The sequence below is a fragment of the Hemiscyllium ocellatum genome, chromosome 4, assembly GCF_020745735.1.
Source record: "Hemiscyllium ocellatum isolate sHemOce1 chromosome 4, sHemOce1.pat.X.cur, whole genome shotgun sequence".
NCBI lineage: Eukaryota > Metazoa > Chordata > Chondrichthyes > Orectolobiformes > Hemiscylliidae > Hemiscyllium > Hemiscyllium ocellatum.
The window spans coordinates 81,135,088-81,161,460 of record NC_083404.1 but is presented as its reverse complement, the minus strand read 5'-3'; the positions used below and the strand labels follow the sequence as shown (position 1 = coordinate 81,161,460).

The 26,373-nt window shown below is 41.9% G+C and overlaps 1 protein-coding gene across 4 annotated transcripts in view; it reads left to right on the top strand.

Annotated features, from left to right (window-relative positions):
- mapre2 (microtubule-associated protein, RP/EB family, member 2) overlaps positions 1-25,351 on the top strand; it is a 121,254-nt gene extending 95,903 nt beyond the window's left edge. For all 4 annotated transcript variants that reach the window (XM_060824362.1, XM_060824363.1, XM_060824360.1 and 1 more), the window contains exons 4-7: positions 14,846-15,053; positions 18,578-18,717; positions 24,434-24,586; positions 24,665-25,351. In XM_060824362.1, the coding sequence (XP_060680345.1) occupies positions 14,846-15,053; positions 18,578-18,717; positions 24,434-24,586; positions 24,665-24,736 (573 nt within the window). In that variant the 3' untranslated portion in view covers positions 24,737-25,351. The remainder of the gene's footprint in view (positions 1-14,845; positions 15,054-18,577; positions 18,718-24,433; positions 24,587-24,664) is intronic.
- Positions 25,352-26,373: the final 1,022 nt, after the last annotated feature.

Sequence of the window (26,373 nt, the reverse complement as noted above, 5' to 3'; positions counted from 1 at the left end):
CTTGGATGGCCTGCCCTGTTTAGCAATGAGTGACAACCCCATAGTCATTTAGTACCCCAGGAGTGTTAATTGGCTGGAGACATTTTCGTCCCAACGCAGTTCCATCTCTGATGCATTTTAAGACGTCAAGCATCTCCTCTGTAAGATGAACACTTCAAGGTGTTGCTGTGTTTCTTTAAGATCTCTAGATTCCATATCTTCCTTCACATGAATTACTGTCACAAAATACTGGCTTAGCCATCTTCCCCCATATCTTGCAGCTTCACAAATAGCTTTTCATTACTCTTCTGGCCTTGATGTATTTGTAGAATCTCTTGGGCTTAAGGAGAATCTGGACTCTTGTTATCTCCTTGTTGAAGGCCTCCCTCTTTCCAACTGCCCCTTTTTTAACATGTGAATAGCCCCATCCCAATCAGCTTTTGAAAGATCTTACCTAATACTGTCAAAATTGGCCTTACTCCAATTTAAAACTTATAACTTGTAGATCAGGACTATCCTTTTACATAATTCTATTATCTTTAAAATAGTTATGATCACTAGCTTTAAAGTGCTCCCCCACTGACTCTTTAATCACTTGTCCTGTCTTATTTCCCAAGAGAAAGTCAAGTTTTGCTCCTTCTCTAAAAGGTGCATTCCCATATTGAATGAGAAAATTCTCTTGTATGCGCTTTAACAAATTCCTCGACATCCAAGCACTTAACATGAACTGAGACTGACCTAGTGTTCGGAAAGTTAAAATCCCCTACCATTACAACCCTACTGTTCTTAATGATTACTTTCCATATTTGCTTCTCAATTTCCTGCTAACTTGAGATGGGAGTGGGGCCGATAGTACAATCCTAATCGGATGGTCATCCCTTTGTTATTTCTCAGTACCACCCAAACAATTTCACTGAATGTACTCCTAGGATTATCCTCCATCAGTACATGTTTAATGTTATCTTTAAGAGTTGGAGGGTTTGAGCTATGGGGAGAGACTGAATAGACTGGAGCTATTTTCTCTGGAGCGCCAGAGGCTGAGGGGTAACCTTCGAGGTTTATGAAAACATGAGGGGCATGGAAAGGGTAAATGGACAATGTCTTTTCCCCATGGTGGGGGAGTCCAAAACTAATAGGGCATAGATTTAAGGTAAGAGGGGAAAGATTTAATAGGGATTTAAGGGACAACTCTTCAATGCAGAGAGTGGTGCCTGTATGGAATGAGATGTCCGAGGAAGTGGGGGAGGCTGGTACAATGGAAATTGAGAGGATTGCAGATGCTGGAAGAAGCACAGCAGGTCAAGCAACAAGAGAGGAGCAGGGAAATTGACAATTCAGGTCAGGTTGAAGGAGGGGGAAGGAGGCAGAGAAATAAATGGAGATGGAGTGGGCCTGGGGGAAGTGTAAGTTTGCTGCAGATAGATGGAGTGGATATGCAATTACAGCATTTTAAAAGGAATCTGGATGGGTATATGAATAGAAAGGTAAAAAATGAGGTCTGCAGATGCTGGAGATCACAGCTGCAAATGTGTTGCTGGTCAAAGCACAGCAGGTTAGGCAGCATCTCAGGAATAGAGAATTCGACGTTTCGAGCATAAGCCCTTCATCAGGAATAAGAGAGAGAGAGCCAAGCAGGCTGAGATAAAAGGTAGGGAGGAGGGACTAGGGGGAGGGGCGATGGAGGTGGGATAGGTGGAAGGAGGTCAAGGTGAGGGTGATAGGCCGGAGTGGGGTGGGGGCGGAGAGGTCAGGAAGAGGATTGCAGGTTAGGAGGGCGGTGCTGAGTTGAGGGAACCGACTGAGACAAGGTGGGGGGAGGGGAAATGAGGAAGCTGGAGAAATCTGAATTCATACCTTGTGGTTGGAGGGTTCCCAGGCGGAAGATGAGGCGCTCCTCCTCCAGCCGTCGTGTAGTTGTGTTCTGCCGGTGGAGGAGTCCAAGGACCTGCATGTCCTCGGTGGAGTGGGAGGGGGAGTTAAAGTGTTGAGCCACGGGGTGATTGGGTTGGTTGGTTCGGGCGGCCCAGAGGTGTTCTCTGAAGCGTTCCGCAAGTAAGCGGCCTGTCTCACCAATATAGAGGAGGCCACATCGGGTGCAGCGGATGCAATAGATGATGTGTGTGGAGGTACAGGTGAACTTGTGGCGGATATGGAAGGATCCCTTGGGGCCTTGGAGGGAAGTGAGTGTGGAGGTGTGGGCGCAAGTTTTACATTTCCTGCGGTTGCAGGGGAAGGTGCCGGGGGTGGAGGTTGGGTTGGTGGGGGGGGTGGATCTGACAAGGGAGTCACGAAGGGAGTGGTCCTTGCGGAACGCTGATAGGGGAGGGGAGGGAAATATATCCTTGGTGGTGGGGTCCGTTTGGAGGTGGCGGAAATGGCGGCGGATAATACGTTGTATGCGCAGGTTGGTGGGGTGGTAGGTGAGAACCAGTGGGGTTCTGTCTTGGTGGCGGTTGGAGGAGCGGGGCTCAAGGGCGGAGGAGCGGGAAGTGGAGGAGATGCGGTGGAGGGCATCGTCGATCACGTCTGGGGGGAATCTGCGGTCCTTGAAGAAGGAGGCCATCTGGGTTGTGCGGTGTTGGAATTGGTCCTCCTGGGAGCAGATGCGGCGGAGACGAAGGAATTGGGAATATGGGATGGCGTTTTTACAGGGGGCAGGGTGGGAGGAGGTGTAGTCCAGGTAGCTGTGGGAGTCAGTCGGTTTATAATAGATGTCTGTGTTGAGTCGGTCGCCCGAGATAGAAATGGAAAGGTCTAGGAAGGGGAGGGAGGAGTCTGAGACAGTCCAGGTGAATTTCAGGTCGGGATGGAAGGTGTTAGTAAAGTTGATGAACTGTTCAACCTCCTCGTGGGAGCACGAGGCAGCGCCGATACAGTCATCGATGTAGCGGAGGAAAAGGTGGGGGGTGGTGCCAGTGTAGTTGCGGAAGATGGACTGTTCCACATATCCTACGAAGAGGCAGGCATAGCTGGGGCCCATGCGGGTGCCCATGGCAACTCCTTTAGTTTGGAGGAAGTGGGAGGATTGAAAAGAGAAGTTATTCAGGGTGAGGACCAGTTCAGTCAGTCGAAGGAGGGTGTCAGTGGAAGGGTACTGGTTAGTGCGGCGGGAAAGGAAGAAGCGGAGGGCTTTGAGTCCTTCGTGATGGGGGATGGAGGTGTACAGGGACTGGATGTCCATAGGGAAAATAAGGCGTTGGGGACCGGGGAAGCGAAAATCCTGGAGGAGGTGGAGGGCGTGGGTGGTGTCCCGAACGTAGGTGGGGAGTTCTTGGACTAAAGGGGACAGGACCGTGTCGAGGTATTGGGAGATGAGTTCGGTGGGGCAGGAGCAGGCTGAGACAATGGGTCGGCCGGGGCAGGCAGGTTTGTGGATTTTGGGCAGGAGGTAGAAACGGGCGGTGCGGGGTTGTGGGACCATGAGGTTGGAGGCGGTGGTTGGGAGATCCCCTGAGGTGATGAGGTCCTGGATGGTCTGGGAGATGATGGTTTGGTGGTGGGAGGTGGGGTCGTGGTCAAGGGGGCGATAAGAGGAGGCGTCCGCGAGCTGGCGTTTGGCTTCAGCGGTGTACAGGTCAGTGCGCCAAACTACCACCGCGCCTCCCTTGTCTGCGGCTTTGATGGTGAGGTTGGGATTGGAGCGGAGGGAGTGGAGGGCTGCACGTTCTGAGGGTGAGAGGTTGGAGTGGGTGAGAGGGGTGGACAGGTTGAGTCGGTTGATGTCACGGCGGCAGTTGGCTATAAAGAGGTCGAGGGCGGGTAGGAGGCCTGCACGGGGTGTCCAGGTGGATGGGGTGTGTTGGAGGCGGGAGAAGGGGTCGTCAGAGGGTGGGCGGGAGTCTTGGTTGTGAAAGTAGGCACGGAGGCGAAGGCGGCGGAAGAATTGTTCAATATCTCGCCGCGTGTTGAACTCATTAATCCGAGGGCGTAGGGGAACGAAGGTGAGGCCCCTGCTGAGGACTGATCTTTCATCCTCAGAGAGGGGGAGATCTGGAGGGATGGTGAAAATCCGGCAAGGCTGGGAGCTAGGACCTGGTGTGGGACTGGAGCTGGAGCTGGAGCTGGGGGCGGGGTTAGGGGCGGGGACAGAGATCGAAGTAGGGGCGGAGTTAGACGTGGTGACGTTGCTCGACGTGGGGGCGGGGTCATGCGTCGTGACGGAAATAAGCGTGGGGGCGGGGTTACGTGAAGCGACGGGAGATGGCGTGGGGGCGGGGTTATGCGTAGTGACGAAAGACGGCGTGGGGGCGGGGAAACCTGAGGATTTGTGCTCCTGCAGGTTAGTGATGTCAGTGGGGGCGGAAGTGGCTGCGTCGACGGCAACCGGAGGGGCGGAAATGGTTGCGGCGACGGAGGAGTGGTGGTCATTCCCGGTGGCCGCGTGGGTCGCGGGTCCGTCGGCGATTGTGGAAGCGGTTTTGTGTGTGGTGGTCACCGGGGCAGTTGTAGGGGCGGCGATCGCGGGGGCTCCGAGGTCGGTGGGGGCGGAAGTGACGTCACGGTCGGCGGCGGCCTTTGGTGCCGCGGGCGCTGTGGAGGCCACATGTGTAATGGCGTCCGACAGGCCTATAGAAGATTCTGGAATAGTTGAGGGGCCACGAGTGTGGGGGTTGAGAGGGATATGGGCCAAATGGGGCAAGACTTATTTAGGATATCTGTTTGACATGGATGACTTGGACTGAAGGGTCTTTTTGTGTGCTGTACATCTCTGATTCTAATCAAAAACCTCATTACCCCCCAATCCTTCCTATAGCCTCTGTACCCTGGACCATTAAGGTCCACACTGGCCTAACCTGACCACATTTCAGTAATAGCTATAATATCCCAATCCCATGTTTCCAACCATGCCCTGAGTTCATCTGCCTTACCTGTCAGGCTTTTGCAATGAAATAAATGCAGTTTAGTTTCAGTCTTGTTCTCTGCCTTGCTGTTGCCTGCCTTGACTAATAGAGTCATAGAGATGTACAACACAGAAATAGATCTTTCGGTCCAACTCGTCTATGCCGACCACACATTCCAACCCAATCTAGTCCCACTTGCCAGCACCTGGCCCATATCCCTCCAAACCCTTCCTATTCATATACCCATACAGATGCCTCTTAAATGTTGCAATTGTACTAGCCTCCACCACTTCCTCTGGCGGCTCATTCCATACACGCACCACCCTCTGCTTGAAAAGGTTGCCCCTTAGGTCTTTTTTAATATCGTATCTCTCTCACCCTAAACCTATGTCCTCTAGTTCTGGACTCTTTCTCTTCCGCACCGCCGCCCCCCCCCCCCCCCGCCCCCCCCCCCCCCCAAACCTCAGCGAAAAAAAATTGTCCATTGATCCTATCCATACCCCTCATGATTTTAAAAACCTCTATAAGGTCACCCCCTCAGCCTCCAACGCTCCAGGGAAAACAGCCCTAGCCTACTCAACCCCTTTCCTATAGCACAAATCCTCCAACCCTGGCAACGTCCTTGTAAATTTTTTCTGAACCTTTTCAAGTTTTACAACATCCTTCTGATAGGAAGGAGATCAGAATTATATGCAATATTCCAACAGTGGCCTAACCAATGTCCTGTACACCTGCAAAATGATGTGCCAACTCCTGTACTCAATACCCTGACCAATAAAGGAAAGCATACCAAATGCCGCCTTCACTGTCTTATCTACCTGTGATTCTGGATCAGTGGTGCTGGAAGAGCACAGCTGTTCAGGTAACATCCAACAAGCAGCGAAATCGACACGACTTTGATTTCACTGCTCGTTGGATGCTGCCTGAACTGCTGTGCTCTTCCAGCACCACTGATCCAGAATCTGGTTTCCAGTATCTGCGGTCATTGTGGCACTAATCCTTGTGGCACTCCACTGGTCCCAGGATTCCAGTCTGAAAAACAACTGCCCACCACTACCGTCTGTCTTCTACCTTTTGAGCCAGTTCTGTATCCAAATGGCTAGTCCTCCCTGTATTCCTTGAGATCTAACCCAACCAGTCTCCCATGGGGAACCTTGTTGAACACCTTACCGAAGTCCATATAGATCACATCTACCTCTCTGCCCTCATCAATCCTCTTTGTTATTTCTTCAAAAAACTCAATCAAGTTAATGAGACATGATTTTCCACGCACAAAGCCATGTTGACTATCCCTAATCAGTCCTTGCCTTTCCAAATACATGTACATCCTATCCCTCAGGATTTCCTCCAACAACTTGCCCACCACCAACATCAGGCTCACTGGTCTATAGTTCCCTAGCTTGTTGTTACCTCCTTTCTTAAAGAGTGGCGCCATGTTAGCCAACCTCCAGTCTTCCAGCACCTCACCTGTAACTATCGATGATACAAAAGGCCCAACAATCACTTCCTTAGCTTCCCACAGAGTTCTAGGGGATGCCTGATCAGGTCCTGGGGATTTATCCACTTTCATTTGTTTCAAGACATTCAGCACTTCCTCCTCCGTAGTATGGACATTTTTCAAGATATTATCATCTATTTCCCTACATTCTATATCTTCCATCTCCTTTGCCACAGTAAATACCGATGCAAAATACTCATTTAGTATCTGCCCCATTTTCTGCGGCTCCACACAAAGGCTGCCTAGCTGATATTTGAGGGGCCCTGTTCTCTCCCTCGTTACCCTTTTGTCCTTAACGTATTTGTAAAAACCCTTTGGATTCTCCTTAAATCTGTTTGCCAAAGCCATCGCATGTCCCCTTTTTGACCTCCTGATTTCTCTCAGTTGTACTCCTACTGCGTTTATACTCTTCTGAGGATTCACTCGATCTATCCTGTCTATACCTGACATATGTTTCCTTTTTCTTAACCAAAGGTCTCCTTCTGAACTTAACAAGCCTCTGACTTTCTTGTCCTCACTGTCTCTGGGTCTCCTCCACCTACTTACCCCAGTAATTTAGAGCCTCAAGTAGTATTAGCAAATCTCCCCTCCAGAATATTGGTTCTCTTCCAACCTGCTGCAAACTGTCCTCCTTCTATAGATCACTTCTACCCTAGAAGAGTTTGCAGTGATCCAAATATGCAAATCCCTGCACCAGATCCTCAGCCACGCATTCATCTGCTCTATCCTCCTATTCCTACGCTCCCTAGCATGTACCTCTGGGAGTGTTAGTGCTCGGGGACCTACTTTTTAACCTATTGCCTAGCTTCCTATATTCTCCCTTCAGAATGTTGCCCCTTTCTCTTCCTCTGTCATTGGTACCAATGTGGACAGCGACCTCCTGCTAGTCTCTCACCCCTCAGAGAACATTCTGTACCTTCTCTGAGACTATCTGTGACTCTGACACTAGGGAGGCACTGAAGAGGCAAGGGGTGAAGGAGTACCCAGGACAACCATCCTAGAAAGAGGTGGGTAAGGTGGGCACCATGGCCTTTCTGTCTGAAGGTGGTGAGCTGTTGGACTTCTGCCTGCCCGATATCCTCCTGCCATCCTTAAAACTGAGGAGGATATAAAGTAGCCCTTCAGCGGCAAATTATTAGGCACTCAAAGACTTGAAACAGAGTAAGTCTGGACATATCGTCATTTTTAAACAGTACATCCTAGTTCTAGTCTCTCCTGCAAGTGAAGACGTTTTAAGCACAAAGCATCTTTGCATATCAATAAGATCACCTCTCATTTTTCTAAACTTCATTGGGCAGGGATACTTTGGATAGAAGTTAGATCCTGTGACACAAGTTCTCTCCTCTCCTCCTACTGTAACAATTGGAGAAATGTTGGGAGTGCAACATTGTATCTGCGCAGGCAGCCCAGTCCCCTAGAAGTATAGGTCAATAAGGAGGCAACGTTTCCCATTAATGGAAGTGCCACTGAAAATGGAGACTGCTCCTTGGTAATGCTTCAAGGCCTACCTTGATGATCAAAAATGAGTCCCTGGTTACAGATGATTTGCAAACCCCTACCCAACCAATGAGAAGCAAGAGGCTTATCAGTGATGCAAGGGCAAGGTCTGAGACTTGCAGTAACTCTCCTGTCTCCCTTGCTGGGTCCAAGATTGGACATTTGAGTGACTGAACACTGAACTCCACCTACAAATGTCGACAAACTCAACAGTATTTTTGGACAGCTTTTGGGAGATGCATTTGAGACCTGATAAATTCAGGTGGACTGGGATAATTGGCTTTAAGTGGCTCATGTATGAGCTGAATTGGAACCCCTGCTGCTAATGGATGGGATTCCTACCAATGACTATATTGGGAATAATATTCCCAAAACTGAGACTTGATTATCCCAGCTATATGTCCGTTATGGCCAAATGCAACAGTTTCTACTCAATTTTGTTTGTTATTTTAAGGAATAAATGTTCAACTTAGTGGAGGCAGTCAGATGGTTGTCGGAAACATTTTGAAACTATTTAATTTTTTATCTTTAGTATTGATGGCTGTATTCTTGATATTTTGTCTTTAGTCATTTTATTGCAGTGTGAGACTTACTAATTAATATGCTTTCTTGTTCACTTTTTGGAATTTGCTTCCATATTATCTGAAAGTTTTAGCCAGTGTGATGAAAATTGTACCTTTCTGTACAGTTTGTGCTTTTTTTGTACCTTTGTGCTGTTTTGCTAATTTCAAAATTGCTATTTTAACATCCATTCAAAATCATAAGCTAGAATTATGCACTTTTACACTCTGCGCTTCATTTAATTGAAAAGCTACAGTTCACATGTTCCAGATGTCAGCCATTAATGTCATATAATTAGGGTGTTCAGTATGGTCTCCATGTTATACTTCGAAAAAAAACTTTGAATTATTGGAGAAGTTGTAGAACCTTTATAACTGATTCAGGAATTAGGATTGAATTATTTAAATTTTGGCTCAGGAGTTGATTTACTGTTTCCCTGGAAACCCTCCATACAAATTAATCCGTATAATTTGGGAGACATGAGCTTTACCTATCCTGAATCGCTCTTGAAACACATGGAGTGAGCAGATTGAACAAATGCAATGTAGGTACAATGTGATGCTGTTAAGGATTTTAATCCAGCAACAATGAAGGTATGATTATATATTTCAAAGTCAGGATGGTGATTGGCTTAGAGAAGAATTAGCAGGTGGTAGTGTTCCCATATATCTGCTGCTTATGCCCTTCTAGATAGTAGTGGATTCATGACTACCAAGGGAATAAAAGATAATCAGGAATGTGAAAGCATGTAGAGCTGAGGTTAAAATCAGCTCAGCTGTGATTGTAGTAAATGGTGGAGCAGGCTTGAAGGGCCAAGTATCCATGTGTTGTTCCTTGTTCATGTAGGTTTAGGTGGTGTTTAAGGAGCCTTAGTGAATTTCTGCGGCACATTTTGTAGATTGTAGCAGTAACATGTGCTGTGCATCACTTGTGGAGGTGAGGGAATATTTTTGGACATCAAGTTTTGACCTGGATGGTGTAAACTACTTGTATCTTTAAAGCTGCTGTTATCTGAAAAAGTAGAAAGTACTCGTTCACACTCTCTCAATTTGTTCCTTGTAGACGATCAGCTTTTAGAATCTACAGGAGGTGAGTTAATTGCTACAGGATTCCTAGTCTCTGACCTGATCTGTAGTCACATGCAGTTCCTGGTTTGTGGTAACCCTGGGATGTTGTTATTTGGGAATGGTAAAGCCATTGAATGTCAAACAGTGTTGGTTGGACTTCATGTTGTTGGAAATGATCAATGCCTGCCACTGGCATGTTGTGAATTTTGTCACTTTTGAGTCCAAGCCTGGATATTGTCCAGATCTTTCTGCTTTTGGGCAGTGACTGCTTCAATATCTCTTGTCACCAGAATACAATCTTCAACAAACATCCATGCTTTTGACCTTTTACTGATAGAGGGGAGGTCATTGAAGCAGCTGAAGCTGATTGATTGGGCCTAGGACAATACCTTGAGGAACACTGAAGAGATGTTGTGGAGCTGAGATGACTGACCTCCAGCAACTGTAATCATCTTGCTTTGTGTTTTATGCCTCCAACCAATGTTTGGTTTGTTAACAGATTATTGCTAAGCAGGTGATGTTTGATAGCATAATTTGAAGACCCTTTCCATCACTTTACTGATTTTGTGAGTTGACTGTTATGGTAATGGGTTGATTGGATTTTAACATACAGAACATACTTGACCAATTTTCCTCAATGTTGAGTAGGTGCCAGTGTTATACATGTAGCAGACCATGCAGATGGAAGCATCCCAGTTCTGTTAATGTTGATGGACTCTTCCACTTTTTAATCCAGTTTATCAACTGTCTGTTCAATTTTACTTGTGTACTTAAGTCAGGATACTTATTTGCCTTAATGGCCAGTAAGATTACATTTGAGTTTGGGGTTGAACAGGTGCCTGATTGTTGGTAGTCCTCTGTCACTTGGGACGTTTCTACCTTGACCAGCTGCAGAAAAATCAGTGATGTGATCACTAGATTGTGCTGTAACCTATATAGATAACCATTGAATTTACTATCTCTGAGCTATAATGTAGGGGTGTTGGTGTTGGATTAGGGTGGACAAAATCAGAAGACATGTGGCGCCACACTATATTCAAACAGGTTTATTTAAAAATACAGATTTTTAGAGCATAGGCCCTTCATTGTGTGACTTCTGATTTTATCTCTGAGCTGGTGGAGAATGCCTTGCCAGTATATCCTCCTGAAAGTTCAGTGGCTTTCTCCTCAATTCGAGGAGAAGCTGATGTGCTCAGGTGCTGCCTTTACAGACAGTTTGTGTGGATGTCGTTGGTGCCTGCATAAGAAAACATACCATTAATGCATTCCCAAATAAATTGTCTCTATCCTCTTGAGCCATCTTCCAGGATCATTGATTCATAGGGAGTGAGGAATCAAATGGTGGCAGCTCTCTTGAACCTGTTGTCTGACAGTTTTACCCACAATGAGGCAAAAAGAGTAAAGTGAGAGCTTAAATAGATGAAAGAGCTGTTCATGGTGATGCAGAACAGGAGAGGTGGCAGTGTTGAGCGAATTGGAAGCACAGAGGTTAGAATGGGTTTTTGTTGTGGGAGGATGAGGTACATGAGAGTTGAGTGGAAATATTGCTTGCAATTGTGACGTAGATTATTAGCCTTGATGATTCTTTTGTACAGTGGCAGACTTGAGGAAAGGTGAGGCTGTAGGCAGAAAAATGTCGCATGTCGCCTTGCGGAGCAGAGACTGTCCATTGGCGGTCTTCCTGCTGAGAGTTTTGTGGGAGAAATGAAAGAGATTTGGGTTGTTATCTGTTTCCAGGCTGACTAGGTCTGGAGGTAGATATCCTTTACTGATCTGCAGGATAGAAATGCTCACTATTCCGTCCACTAGTTCCTCTATTTACCTGTCCAAAAAGTAAGATATGAACTTTCTGGCCACACATTCCTCGATAATGATCGAGCACCACAATGTGATGGGAGGTTCCTAGCTTGCAGAATCTGAAGTGCAATGGAGCTGGAATTTCAAGGTCGTACCAGCAGTGTGAATGGCAACAGCAAGCACTTCAGCCACTCTGACTGTATGACTCATACAGAGGTGCCACAGAGGTTAGTTGCATAATTATATCATTCACTTTTCAGCTCATTAATGATAAAAATCGGCATGGACAATGTCTGACTGCTACCATGAATCTCCTTGAAAATGACATTTTGCCCAACATGCCTATTGTGTCTGCCTATTCTGTCCTCACTACTCATGCATTTCAACACTTCTGTCAAATCCCTCATTAAACCTGTCAAAGAAGAACAGCCTCAGCTTCTTGAATTTATATATATTTTTATAAATTCATTCGGGGATGGGTGTGTCACTAGCTAGATCAACATTTAAATAGAATTATAGAATCCTTACAGTGTGGAACAGGCCATTTGGCCCAACAAGTCCACATTGACCCTCCAAAGAGTATCCCACCCAGACAAATCCCCCTGCCCTATGACTTTACATTTTCCATGAATAATGCACCTAACATACACATCCTTGATCACTATATGGGCAATTCAGCATGGCTAATTCACCTAACCTGCACATGTTTGGAATGTGGGCAGAAACCAGAGCATCTGGAGGAACCCACACAGACACAGGGAGAATGTGCAAACTCCTACACAGACAGTCGCTCAAGGCTGGAATCAAACCCAGCCTTGGAAACAATGTTCTGGGAAAAAATTAGTCTGGCAGCATCTATGGAAAGATAAACACAGTTAATGTTTTGAGTCCCATGAGTCATCTTTGGAACTTTGTATCTGTGCTGTCACTTTATTCTGTGAATCTATTTTACCTAATCACTATGTTCAGAGATGTAGGTACTCACCTCTGAAGTAGTTGGGACTTGATCCCAGGGAAAAGACACTTTCACTACACTACAAACAAGCTTGTTGTTTGGCACTTTATGAAATGTCTGTTGGAAGTCCTTGATTAACACATGAAGCATTCGAGCAATAACTCTCTCTTAACTTCATCAAAAAATTCACTAGTTCAGCACTATTTGCATTTTAAAACATTAAACTAAACTAAAGACCTGCAGCTGCTGGAGATCTAACACAAATTGCTGGAGAGACTCAGCAGGTCTGACAGCAACAGTGAAGAGAAAATGAGTTACTATTTCAAGTCCATTGACGACTTCAGAAGTCCTGAAGAAATGTTTTTCTGTGATCTCTATTCTTTTAACAGAATTCTGCTCATGACTTCAGCTAAGCCCAACTCCAAATAAATTGAATGGTTTCTTCATTCTTTACGAATATACAGCACGGAAACAGACCCTTCGGTCCATCTCGTCCATGCCGGCTAGATATCCTAAACTAATCCAGCCCCATTTGCCAGCACTTGACCCATATCCCTCTAAACCCTTTCTATTCATGTCCCTCATCCAGGTGCCTTTTAAATGTTGTAATCGCATCCAGGTGATGCTTTAATTGGATGCTCACCTGGTGCCTATTTGTATATATTTGTGACTGATATGGCAGAAAAGACTGAAAGGCTTTTTGGTTGTCCAGTATATAAAATGTGTTTCCGTTAATAAAGACAATGCTCCAGTATTTAAACCTTTCTTTTGGCTGTCCAACTTTGAATTTTCTCCTCTTCACCAAAAACCAAGAATCTTAGCAATCTGTCCCTTGAGAGATTTTACATGTGCTTTCAGTACTATTTGCGTCACTTAAATACTTACGATATAGAAGTACTTAACTTTACGATATAGAAAATACATATAAGAGCTACTGGATGGTGATCGTTGTGGAACCGACATGATTGTACATGTGTACTACCTTTACCTAGGGCAAAGGAGAAATGCAGCATACTTTGGGAAGCTTCAAGTTGTGTGGGGAGGTGCCTCCATGGGAGAAATCAATATTGATGTTGTTTCATTAAGTGCTTCCTGTCCGTATGAAATTATAAAATCTCGCATTTGGGAATCCAGAAATTAAATGGAAAAGCATTTTGTTTGAATTAGTTGTACAGCAGTGAGTGCATTCATCCATGAAATTCCCCAAAGGTTTTAAATGAGTATTTTAATATATTCATATTCTTTAAACCACCAGGAAAAATCACACAAGCTGCTTCAAAAAATAAGAAATTGTACTCCAAAACAAGCCACTAATATTTATTGTGCTTTCTACAGTATTTGTTTTAGAAGATAGCTGTTTGAGTTAACTTCAGAAAGTTCTCATCAGCTGGATGTGAGTCCATCATTCACTGATGACTGAGACCACTCACATTTTACTTTGCTACAACAGGCATTTTCAAAACAACAATGACATTATTTTATGAACATTTTGCTGATTACAAACCAGTGCAGTAGAATCCTCCACAACTTGTGATATTGTGGTTTTAGCAGAGGGGACATGCACTGATTTTTTTTGTTTGTCAGCAGCCCTTCAGGAATTCCTGATGAAGGGCTTATGCCAGAAATGTCAACTCTCCTGTACCTTAGATGCTGCCTGACTGGCAGTGCTTTTCCAGCATCACATCTTGACTGTGACTCTCCAGCATCTGCAGTCCTCACTTTCTCTCAACTAGATATATCAAGCCAATCAAAGAAAAATATAATTTTTATTATTCCCTAATTCTGATCTATCAGTAGTATAACATTAGAAAATTCTATAATGCACATTAACGCTTGGCTTCTTTTAATAAAAGATAGGTGAACATTTTGAGAGGATTTCTTTTAGTCCGTGATGGCTGATTTAATTGTTTATTCTAAATTCTTGCTATTGTCAATTCATATAAATTTCTGAAACATTTGGTCTTAAAATGATCCTTTCTAAAGTATTCAAAAAGGTTATTCAGATTTGGTTTTCTAATTCATACATCATGATCCCAGTTTATCCATGTTGGGGGAAAAAAATTCCATTAGTATGCAGAATACAACAGCAAATTATTTTTTGTAATTTTTTTTGCACAATATTCTGAAAGAAATTTCTTTGCAGTATCATAGGAAAGCAACTTTCCATTAAAGCAAAGGAAGAACATGCATTTTTCAAACTTCTTTATGATCTCCCAAAGAGCTTAACAGAGCATGATGCACACTTGAAGTCTTGTCATTATATGTAAATGTTATTTTTGTATTGAAATGTGATCTTTTTCTGCAAACTTGATCTTGCAGGCTTATATTCTCCTTCTAACACTCTTTACGGTTTAGATTTTTGATGTGTCCCTGTCCAGAAGCACTTTATTTTCTTCTAAAATAAACTAGTTTGTTGTGTTTATATATTTCTGTGAAAGATGAAAAATGTGCAGCTATATCTTATTTTATTCCAATTGTGAATTTTTTAAAATTTTGCTATGTGGTTGTTGTGCTATTTAATTTTGTGTATCCTCTGCAATGTTAGATATGAATTTAGGATTTGGTTATTTATACAGAATACTATTTTTTCTGACATTGATAAGACTGTATATATGCCATCAACTGAAATTGTGCATTTATCTTTGTTTAGGTTATTCCAGTAGAGCGTTTGGTTAAAGGTCGCTTTCAGGATAACTTAGAATTCATTCAGTGGTTCAAAAAATTTTTTGATGCAAATTACGATGGTAAAGAATATGATCCTGTGCTTGCTCGGCAAGGTCAAGATGCTATTCCACCACCTAATCCTGGAGAACAGATTTTTAATTTGCCAAAGAAGGCAGTAAGTTCTCCAAGTGCAGGTAATTGTATTCCATGTTTGTATTTTATAGTTTGTCATATTTACATTTATACTGTCACCTCTGCTTTTTCTTTTGTTCGTGCTATCTTGATAATTAATGTTTTCAATCGTATTCTAATTTCAGCCTTTCTGTAATAATCTTTCAGTTGAACTCCTTATCCCAGGTATCCGTGGTTGGTTGCCTTTTCCTGTTCTTCAGCTTTGTCGTAGATCTCAATGACATCTTCTGCAAAGAGAGGGATCTGTATGCACAAATACAATTACGACCACTATCCCTCTGCTGTCATCAAAATTGTGAAAAATGAATGAGTCAGATTTCCTATAGTAAACACTAAAACTGATATGTTTTATTCTTGACAACATGCACCCCTTCAGCGTTAAGTTTTTTGCCTGCTCCAAATGAGCCTAGTGATGGGCAGTTTTGTTGTTCTTTTCAATCTTGAACGTGACTTTGTATTTCACATGTGATCCATGAGAGAAATTACCATCTTCTGCCCCATACCATTGCCTACTTAGACTTCAACTTCCTCTCCCCAGTAGACATTGCTGAACTACTTATGTCCTTTGTCTTGTAGATTGATTTCTCATATGTCTTTATTTTGTGTAGCTTCTTCCTTCCTGCGCTCTTTCCATTCCAGTCTACGGGAAAAAAAAACTAACAAAAACCTTATCTTGAAACTTGACTTCAATATAGGAATGTTCATTCATTTACAATATTTATGATGCACGTTATTTTTTTAGTGTGATAAAATGTCCCAAGGCAGGTGCCTAATAAGAATGTTAAGCATCACAACTTAATTGTAGGCTACCTGCGGTGGTATTGGAGCATCTAATCAAATACATGATCAGCTAAGTAGACTTTTAAAAGAACCACTTAAAAGAGGAAAAAGAGGTGGAGAGAGTTAGGGAGTGAATTCCAAAGTTTAGCAGCTGAAGAGATGACCACCATTTCAGCTGTAATTAAAATGGGGAGGTGCACAAGAGACCAAACTTAAGAGAAGCACAGATATCTTAAGAATATCAGGTAGGAGGAGATACTAGTGGTGGAAATGTGAATTTGAAAACAAGAATGAGAAGTTGGAAATTGAGGCATTGCTTAACTAGTATAAATTGATCAACACAGGAGTCGTGAGTGAGCATCATGCAATTTAGAACACTAGCAGAAAGTTTTTGTGTTTTTTAGGATAAAATGTGGGTGACCATCAAGACACATGATGGAACATTTTGAAAGCAGAGTGAGAGTTGCAGCAAGTGATGAGCCGAGGCAGGTGCAAACTCGGGCATTGTTGTATATGCTTTACTGCGTGGTCTTGGTGATGGTGTGTATGTGTGGTTAGAAGCTAATCTCGGTCAAATCTGGCACCACGGTCATGAACTGTCTATCTGATTTGAGTCTTAAACAGTCACAGGAAGAAAGAGGGAGTTGATGAGTAGTCATGGGAGCTGAAGGCAATGACTATGTTCTTCCACATTGGAAGAAATGTCTGCTCATCTAGTACCTAATGTCAAGCAATCAGTCTGATAATGTTAAGATAGGTGGTAATGTTAGACCTACTGTTGTAGGTGTAAATGTGAAAATTGATGCAGTGTTTTAAGATTGTCACTGATTAGCGGCTTGTAGTTGAGGTGGTAAAGATAGATCCTTAGGAGACACCAGCAATTTCACAATGTGAGAGCAGAAAGACAAGCCACTGCAAGTGATTCTCTGCTACGATTAGATAAAAGGAAAGGTGTTTGCAGACCCACCCACCTTAGGCTGTTTGATAAGAATGTTCTATTGGAGAGATTCAGGCTTGGGATTCTAGAAAATATATTCTCAATACCTACCTGCCTGTGTGTTTTTGACATGTTTAAGGAATAATTAATGGGAAATGTTTCAAGATTGGTTTTTCACTAGGATAGTTTTACTAGATCAATTTGTTGGGTATAAAAGGGAGCAGGTTGAAGACATGTTCAGGATGCGGCATAAGATTATTTGAGTAATCCAGAGCCATTCTTAGTAGATGGAAAATAATCAGTGCAACTCAACCTCCAGCTAATTTCATAATAACTGGAACTGCAGCAGCTTTAAAGTGTCTTCAACTAACTTGATCTTGAACAGCAGTTTGAAATGCAAGTGTTGTGTATCTGAAGTAAAAAGCTCAAAATGAGGTTCTATCCCATTATCTTTATGGTTATTCAATAAAATTTCTTCATAATGAATTTGACTTTATTAAAGCCATGGTTGGTTAGATGAAGTGTTATGGCAATTAAGTTAGTAAAGTTGGCTCCTGACCTGCATTTGACTTCAACAAATTTGTAACAATGTATGGATTAATGCTCTTGTGCCTTTTTAAATATTAAACTGTAGTTTAGTACAATCGCACTAAATGTTCTCCAAGTCTTAAGTTGGCAGTTCCTTACTTCTCTAGTTTCTTCTAACAGAATTCTTCCTGGAATGTGAATGGTAAACTACTAGTTCTTTTTTACATATTTATTCTTAATTCAGTTGATGAATTTTATCTTGTTGCCATATTTCTTCCCCTCTGTCCTTTTGCCATTAGCTTGGAATTGGCTTCCGGTTCTGCCAGCTTTTCATTTAGTTACTAACTTTGCATCGATTCATGTGCATTTTTTTTTACAAATACTAAATATTTAACAAGTTAACATGGTATATCCAATAATTTTTGTTGATATCCTTTATATACTAAGACGGTTTATAGAGCACGCAGTTAAGAGAAAAGGTGTCCTTCTGATTTTACTGATTGAATGCAACATGTTAAAATTGTGCAAAGAATAGAAGTATATAATTAAATGCAATTTGCCACCAAATATCAATAAGAAACTCAGCTTACTACCAAGCAGTTGTCATTTTTTTTAAAATAAGCATTTTGCGTTAAACAAAAAAGCTGTATATTTTTCCTGAGTGATTGAAAGTCGGAGAGTCTACTAATGACAACTGAGGAAACCAGATTAACATATATTTCTCAGCTGCATAATGTTAAAGATATCAAAACTAAGTAGATCAGCATTTGGTTTATTATGTCCCTTGACCAAACACTGTTTAAATAGTTTATAGAAGGGCTAATTTTGAAACGAGAAAGTTAAATGTTTTGTAATCTGCGGCTATAACTAACATTATTGCCAGTTAAATTTTAAAGCAATTTCCAATGTTACAGGTGAAAACCATTGAAAATAGTTGAAAGCCTCCTCACATGACTGGGTAACATTTAAAGCACCTTCCATGCAGTTTTTTTGCTTCTGATTTTCAGCTATTTCCTACGATGAAAATAGTTATACGTCTGTTAATTTGCAAGAATATCCAAGTTTTCAAATTTAAACTGAGTGCTAATCTTTTGGATCTTTAAACACCAGTCACAAATTGGATGCTTTTAATTCCTCATCCAGATTAAATGAAAACTGCATTTCTTCCATTACCATCCAGATTACAGAACACGTAAACCTGCATGAAAGTGTGACTTGTTTATAGGAATTTACAGTAACTTAAAAGTTGTTCAGGTGGTTCAATTTGTGCCCAAATGGTAGGTGCTGCTGCTTCAAAAAGCACTCCATCTCCTAAATCAGCGTCAACACCATCTAGGCCAACTTCAGCTCAAGCTAGAAAGGCACCAGGAGCAAAAAGTGGTGGTGATGCAGAATCACATATTGCACAATTGAATGAGCAGGTATGTGGTAGTAAGTCTAAACTTTCTAGTAATTATCTATTCAGAATTGATGAGTACTATCAAATTGTAGCTGAAGTCTAATCCCGGTTAACATAAATTCGTAGTTAAGGGTTTTTTTTTGTTGAATAAGATATTTAGATTCTCTTTTTCTCTTTACATTTCCCCTGTCAGACTTGAGATGTATTAAAACTCGCAGTTCATCATCAGGATTATTGCTGTCCGTCATAATATGCCACCACCCCTCAATCTTGAGATTGATTATGATCTCTCCTGCCTGGGACCCTGTCCAAGTCTATGGCATGATCTTTTGAGACATGTACAATCTGTAGTTGGTATGATTGGAGCTACTGTAATTTATAGATAAAGCCAGTTTTAATCACATATACAAATACAAGTAAAAATTAATAGATTTTTAATCTTTAATATATTTTCTTTGTAGATTTTTAAGTTTGGTTTGTCAATTTTATTTTTATGCTGTAGTACCAGTTTCAATCTTTTGAAGCTGCTGGACAATAGATATAAATGGGCCAAATTGGCAATAATTTATTCTCTTCCTCTAAAGCTATGTTTGTTAATGTCTTTATTAATATTTTAAACAAATTAATTAAGTAGGTGTTGGTCTATGACTTCTATGGCATTTAAAAAGGTACTGAATGAATGAAATATTGCAATAAAAGACACGAGCAGTAGATTACATTTGTTCTATCTCAATATTGTTTTTCTTTTAACATTTTATAATCTGCCTAATTAAGGCAGAATAACTTGTGTAGAACTAATTCCCACATTCAATTTGGAGTTAGTCAGAATATTTAACTCCATGAATGAGACATAATCAAGATTCTGTATGAAAAGAGAGCAAGTATACTCATTTGTTTTTGAATGTCTTACAGTAAATGAACGCATGTCAGCAAAATGTTTTTAACCAGCACGCCAGAAATTTGTAGAACAATGTACTTGGTTGCTTAACCTGACCACCAAATGCATTAATGGTAATGGATAATCTAATATTACTCAAATAATATTAAGATGGTAATGTAACATCGCATAATTTGCCTGGACAGTCATGTCACAGGAGGTTAGCTTTCTAGACCAGAATTGTAGGATATCTAGGGTAGCCATATAAAGTTTGATCCTTTGGTTACCTGAGGTGGTGAGGTGAGTGACATGTACTTATTTGAGACAATGGCTTACAAGACATGGAGTTGTACTTGGTATGCATGCATTACGTATATTTTGATTCAATGTGTCAGTCAATGTCACTCTGGTTTACAAAGATGCAATCTCAGTGGTTAGCACTGCTGCCTCACAGTGCCAGGGACCCGGGTTCAATTGTGTGGAGTTTGCACATTCTCCCCGTGTCTGCGTGGGTTTCCCCCCACAGTCCAAAGATGTGCAGGTTAAGTGAATTGGCCATGCTAAATTGCCCATAGTGTTAGGTGTATTTGTCAGGAGTAAACACCGGGTAGGGGAATGGGTCTGGGTGGGTTACTCTTCGGAGGATCGATGTGGATTTGTTGGGCCGAAGGGTCTGTTTCCACACTGTAGGGAATCTAATCTAATCAATGATCAGGTCAGTAGAAAACAGCTACAAATGTTTTTATTTAAATTTTCACTCCCAAATTACTGCTTGTGCTGAATAAATAAAGAATAGAACCACCAAGTTGTCTTTTATGTAGCATTGTAAGGTAAATCACTTGATTTCTCGAATACTGTTCTGCCAAACATATTTTGGAGGTTAGTTGGGAGCCATCTCTTTGATGAATAAAATTGAATAAACCAACTTTGTGATTGTCGAATGTTGGTAACATTGTCATAATACTCTGGCTACTGCTCTGCTTAAGAACAGAGTGTCCAGTGATTTCATGTAAGATAAAAGCAAAATAATACAGGTGTTGAAAATACTCAGCAGGTGAGGCTGCATTTATGGATAGAAAACTAGAATTAATTTTTCAGGTCTAACCTTTTATCAGAAACATGAGCCCAATCTCAGATGTGAAATGTTAAGTAATTCTGGGTGGAATCTTATAGGCTATGGCAAGATGTGTGACAGAATCATGTGATAAATGTGGCAATGCCCAGCTTGACATAGAGATCAACTCTTGTTTCACAAGTGGTGTAGCGCAGTTTTCGCTATGCAGCAGCAAGATGCCTGTGGATGGAGAGTAACCTATGTTTAACACTGGTTTAACATCAGCAGGCACCTCATTAAATATACTGGCTCGCACCTTACTAAACTTGTCAACAAACTAGATAAAGCCAATTTTAATCGCATACTGATAAATACAAGTAAAAATTAATAGATGTTGGGAAAACATAAGGAGATCAGGCTGTGTACCTGGCAGTTTCTGCTCCAAACTACTGCCATCTTGGGCACAAACATCATCCTGGGACATGATTCCCAGACACCATCAGAACACACACTCTTCTGCACAGCATACCAGTAATGTAGTGCAGGGCATCCCAGCCACTTGAAACCCAACACTGCAATTGGGACAGGCACTCAGCTTGCAGACTGTATGATACTGCATCTCAGGATTGTTTGCTTGTTCTTTTGGCACTAGGTCAGTTAGTACCTATTCACTTGCTCATAGGATCCCTGCCTTGCTGTGTCCATCAGTGAAGACGCAGAATGGGCAGCATGCATCATTGCCAGCAGCCTTCACTCTAGTGGGTGCACATCTTGCTCGATGGCATTGTGCTATAGCAATTTCACATCTTCCCATGTCATTAGTTTACAGAGCAAATGCACTGAATGTGTAGTAAGCAGAGAGCTATGTATTTAACTCTTAAGGGATGTAGTTATCACTGAAGTCCATTGTGACATCTGTTGATAAGGGATATAGGCATATTACGTTAAGGGAAGCGTCTCATACCAGTCAAGGACATTGGTCACAGGCATCTGGTCAGGAAGGTGATCTTAGACAGGGAATCTGTGCCTGTGCAGTCCACAGAGTGGGCTACAGTCAATCCACTGTGGCAAGTTTGGTGGGTGTAGGGCTAATGCAGTTGGGAAGATATGTTGGAGCCATGGTCAATCTGTTGACTTGGCCCACAAAACTAAGGGGGAAGAGAGTGGGTCAGCTGGTATGGCCATTGTTATGACACTGGGCCTTGGCAGTTTAGTGTTTGGAACTGGGAGTCACAGATGTTGGACAAAGATCCAATACAGTTGTGAAGGAGGCAGCGAAAAAAATTTGAAGGTGATGGTACTTCAAAGTTTGTCTGGGAAAGATGTAATGCTGGGAATGATCCTCGGCCAGAAGCAACCTCGCATCTGTGGGAAAGAGGTACAGCTAATGAGCACTTGAAATCTGCATCTCATGTCAGGGTCTGGGTGAGAAGGGTAGGCAGGTATGGTAGAATTGAGTTGTGACATTGGCAAGTGTGAATCCTTTGAATTGACTAACATGAAAGGGATGTCAATATTTGGGGACTAACCGACAGGATCACACTGGAAAGTGTTAGCAGGTGATCACTCAGTGTTATTTTCCATTGTGCACTTTTGATTCCAGCATAATAGGAAGAAAAAGGTTGTGACCACACCAGAGTGGGCAGAATGATAGAACATAGTACAGTATAGGAACAGAGCTTTGGCTCACCATGTCTGTGCTGACCATGATGCCATTCTAAACTAAACCCATCTGTCTACCATGGTCTGTATCGCTCTATTCTCTGCCTGTTCATGTCAATCTAAATGCCTCCAACATTGCCAACATTTTTGTACGTTGTTTTGTTTACAAAAAAGCCACCGTCAGCCATTTCACTAAAGTGTCTGTGGTATATTTGCTCCTTTCTCTCCCTCCCACTACGTCTCAGTGCACTCCCTTGTTCCATAGTTGGAGTGGAGGAATCTGTTGTTTTTTGCTTTGGAGGTTTGGTGAGATTACTCCCAGGGAAACTTGTCTAGATGGGTGAGACAATGTTGACCCTACTTGTTTTGAACTTCCAATGGTTGGAGGGTGACAGAGTGTAAATGGAAAACTTGTCTTCCTCTGCATTGTCTTGAGTGCAGGTCAAGGAGCATGTTGTGGTTCCACCTCCTGTCACTGCACTACTCCCATGTGAGGAAGGGTCAAGGACTTCAGTCAAGGTTCCCTGCCCATTGTTGCCATATCTTCAGTACTTGGGACCAGTGCATGGGATGATGGAGTGAAAATGTTCATAGTTTTCAAGCAGCCTACATAGCTGGACCTGGCTCTCCATGGCAGCCACCAGCTTGTTCATGGAGGCAGGCGGTCACAGGATTCCTAGCAGAGATACAGCCAATGAGGATATTACATCCCATATGCCTAAATGCTGCTGCTGATCTCTAATGTATATTTGGATGAATTCTCTGATTACCATAACCACAGGATCATCTGCTTGGGGCTGGTCTGTAGCAGTGTCAGAGTGTTGGCTGTCTGGGACTTTTCTTCTGCCGGGTGTGGAACTCTTGTGATGATTTGCACCCCAAATTATAAACCCCCACTTGCTATGCCTATACTGACGTGTCTGTATCTTGACTGGTGAGCAGTAAAGGAGACAGCCTTGCCAGCTCTTCCTCTGAGGCCTCCATCCTCCTCTTCTCAGAGGTTCAGGAGGATTGTCTGCTTCTCTGTAGATGTTGAGAGGCTAGCTGAACATGTAAGACAAAAGAAACCAGATGTCTCGGCCAGTAGTTGGATTTTTTTTAGATTAGATTACTTACAGTGTGGAAACAGGCCCTTCGGTCCAACAAGTCCACACCGACCCGTCGAAGCGCAACCCACCCATACCCCTACATATACCCCCTTACCTAACACTACGGGCAATTTAGCATGGCCAATTCACCTGAATCGCACATCTTTGGAATGTGGGAGGAAACTGGAGGAAACCTACACAGACACGGGGAGAATGTGCAAACTCCACACAGTCAGTCGCCTGAGTCGGGAATTGAACCCGGGTCTCTGGCGCTGTGAGGCAGCAGTGCTAACCACTGTGCCACCGTGCCGCCCTCGATGTGTTGCTCATTGTGTAATAACAGAAGACTGGCAGTGGCATGCAGAGTGATACTTACTGTTTTGGAAGAACACTGTCTTGGTCTTCTGCAAGGGCCAGAAGTCTGTCTTTTAGGGATGAAGGTACTGATGTTGGGAACTGCCCCACCCACCAGGTCTTCCACTCCCTGTCAGAGAAATGCAGTGGCTCCTTCACTGCTATCTTCTGATTCTGTCTGTCAGTGAGCAGGGTAGCTTTGGAGTCCCAGTGCTAGTCTGGATGTATTGTGATAGGACATGGCTGTAGGTTTTTAGTGGGTAATTAAAGTTGGGGTTTTAGTAAGATAGTTTGAGAAAACTCACTGGGCACCTCAGTGAAAAACTTGCCAGTTCTCTGTTTCTCTCTATGGATGCTGCCTGACCTGCAGAGTATCTTCATATGAGCTTAGTCTGGGTAACATTTAGCACGTAGAGGCTAGAATGGATTGTGGCACCACATCTCCGGGCAACAATACAATCCACAATATGTGTTGTAATACATTTCAATCTTTTGGTTCTTCTATACTGGAAATTCAATAATGATGATATATTTTAGTTCCCTTTCAGAGGGATTTGTTGGCCCTTGATGTGGTGAGAACAAACTTCTTCAATTTAGTAATGCTTGAATGTGTCTTGAAAATTAGTTTCTACTTGCAGTTAAACATTCCTGAGACTCTTCGCAATACAATTTTTGAATAACTTTTATTTTTCCAATTGAGCAGGTGAGTTCATTAAAACTCGCACTGGAAGGAGTTGAGAAGGAAAGGGACTTCTACTTTGGAAAACTGAGAGAAATTGAATTGATTTGCCAAGAACATGGGCAGGAGAATATTGACCTTGTTCAGCGACTTATGGATGTGCTATATGCAACAGATGTATGTATGGTTTTTATTATTTATTTATGATATTATGTAGAAATACTGTATATTAATGTATTTATTTTTAATTTACAGGAAGGATTTGCAGTGCCAGATGAAGTTCAGGTTCAGGGTGAAGAACTGACTCAGGAGCCAGAAGAGTATTAGCTGGCAACATGAGCATTCACTTCAGAATGAAGAGTACACAGGACTTCATGAAATGAATTGCTTCAGATTGAACATTAGCCTTTTATCTTCCATACTCTGCAACAGCAAAGTACTGTATTCCATACCCATTATCTTACCACCATGCATTTATAACAATTATGTTTCTTTACTGAAAACGTGGTAATTTTTGGGACTAAATTAACTATTTGCATTATGGCTTATGAGAAGTATAGTTTGACAAAACAATTGATTTCAAAAGTTCCATATCCATCAACAAAGGTTTATCAAGTATGTTTGATGAGCAAAGATGCAGTATTAGAAATTTATACTCACCATGTTTATTTTCCTTTAAACCTGCTACGTGGAGAGTAACCCATCAGTTGTATTCTGCACATTATACAGGCGATGAGTGTGAACTTATTTGTATATGAAAACACAGTTTGAGGAACGGATTCTAAATTACGTGTAAAGAAAGTCTTATTAAGCTGTAATTCACTTGTTTTGAAAATTATCCACAATTTGTCGCATGATGGGATAGATTTGTTTCCAAAGCGTAAATAATTGCTATTACTTTTATCTTTCTACTTATTTAATAATAAATTTGTTGTGTGTTTATATTTGTGGTCTGTGTATAAAGGTCTTTATAAGGTAACTATTAATGCACTGATGTAATGCACATAGAAAATCAAATTCATCAGGAGTTCCAGTGTTTAAAATCATCAAAGAATATTTTGACAGTTCTATAGTATTCACATGTAAGCAGATGGATAATGAATACGATAATACTGTAGGTCTGAGGTTGGATATTATGATCTAGGAACTGCATCAAAACCAACAAAGATACAAGTTCAAATGACAATCTTGGGATAGCGTGCATACCAATTTTCTCTTGATTTAAAATATATTACTGGGCATGGATTAATTAGAGTAATAATTACAGCACTGCTGCATCCACTTGGCTCATCTGGAAATACAAACGGAAAATCAGAGTCCTTCCTGCACGTCAACTAGCGAATAAGCTCAATTTGTCAACAGTAAATGTAGATCTTTATTTACTGAAGGGAATAGTATGGATATTAAAAGGAACAAAGTATTATTCATGCAAATGAAAATTATACTTGGGATGTACGAGTAGAGAAAGGGAAAACAATGTTTCAACTGGTCAGCAAAGTCAAAACCTGCTAAATATGTACATTTGTACTCATTTGTCTGATCTAAATGCATGGTTTCTGTATAAGAAGATATTCATACTTTACCATTAGTTTATAGTCGTGTTTGTATCTTGGTTTCATTGGTATCTTGGAACATTCTTCTCTCTTGAGTTTTTATATAACAAAATTTGTAATAGATTTGTAAACTTAACAAGGCTACCTAATGTATCCCATATTTATAAATGTAAGCTGTTCCGATTTACCTATTCCAATTGTAGAATTGGATAATGTGTTAATCCACAACATTTTTAATAGTTTGCCTTTATTTGATAACTTAAAATGTTTCACCAAAAATGTTAGGGTAATGGCTGATGGTTTTATTGAGGGAAAATAAATCCGAACCACATTTATCTCAAAAAGAATCCTCAGTAGATTTTCATGTAAGAGGTCGAGTTTGATTCCCATTTTACCTTGATATTACCGTTT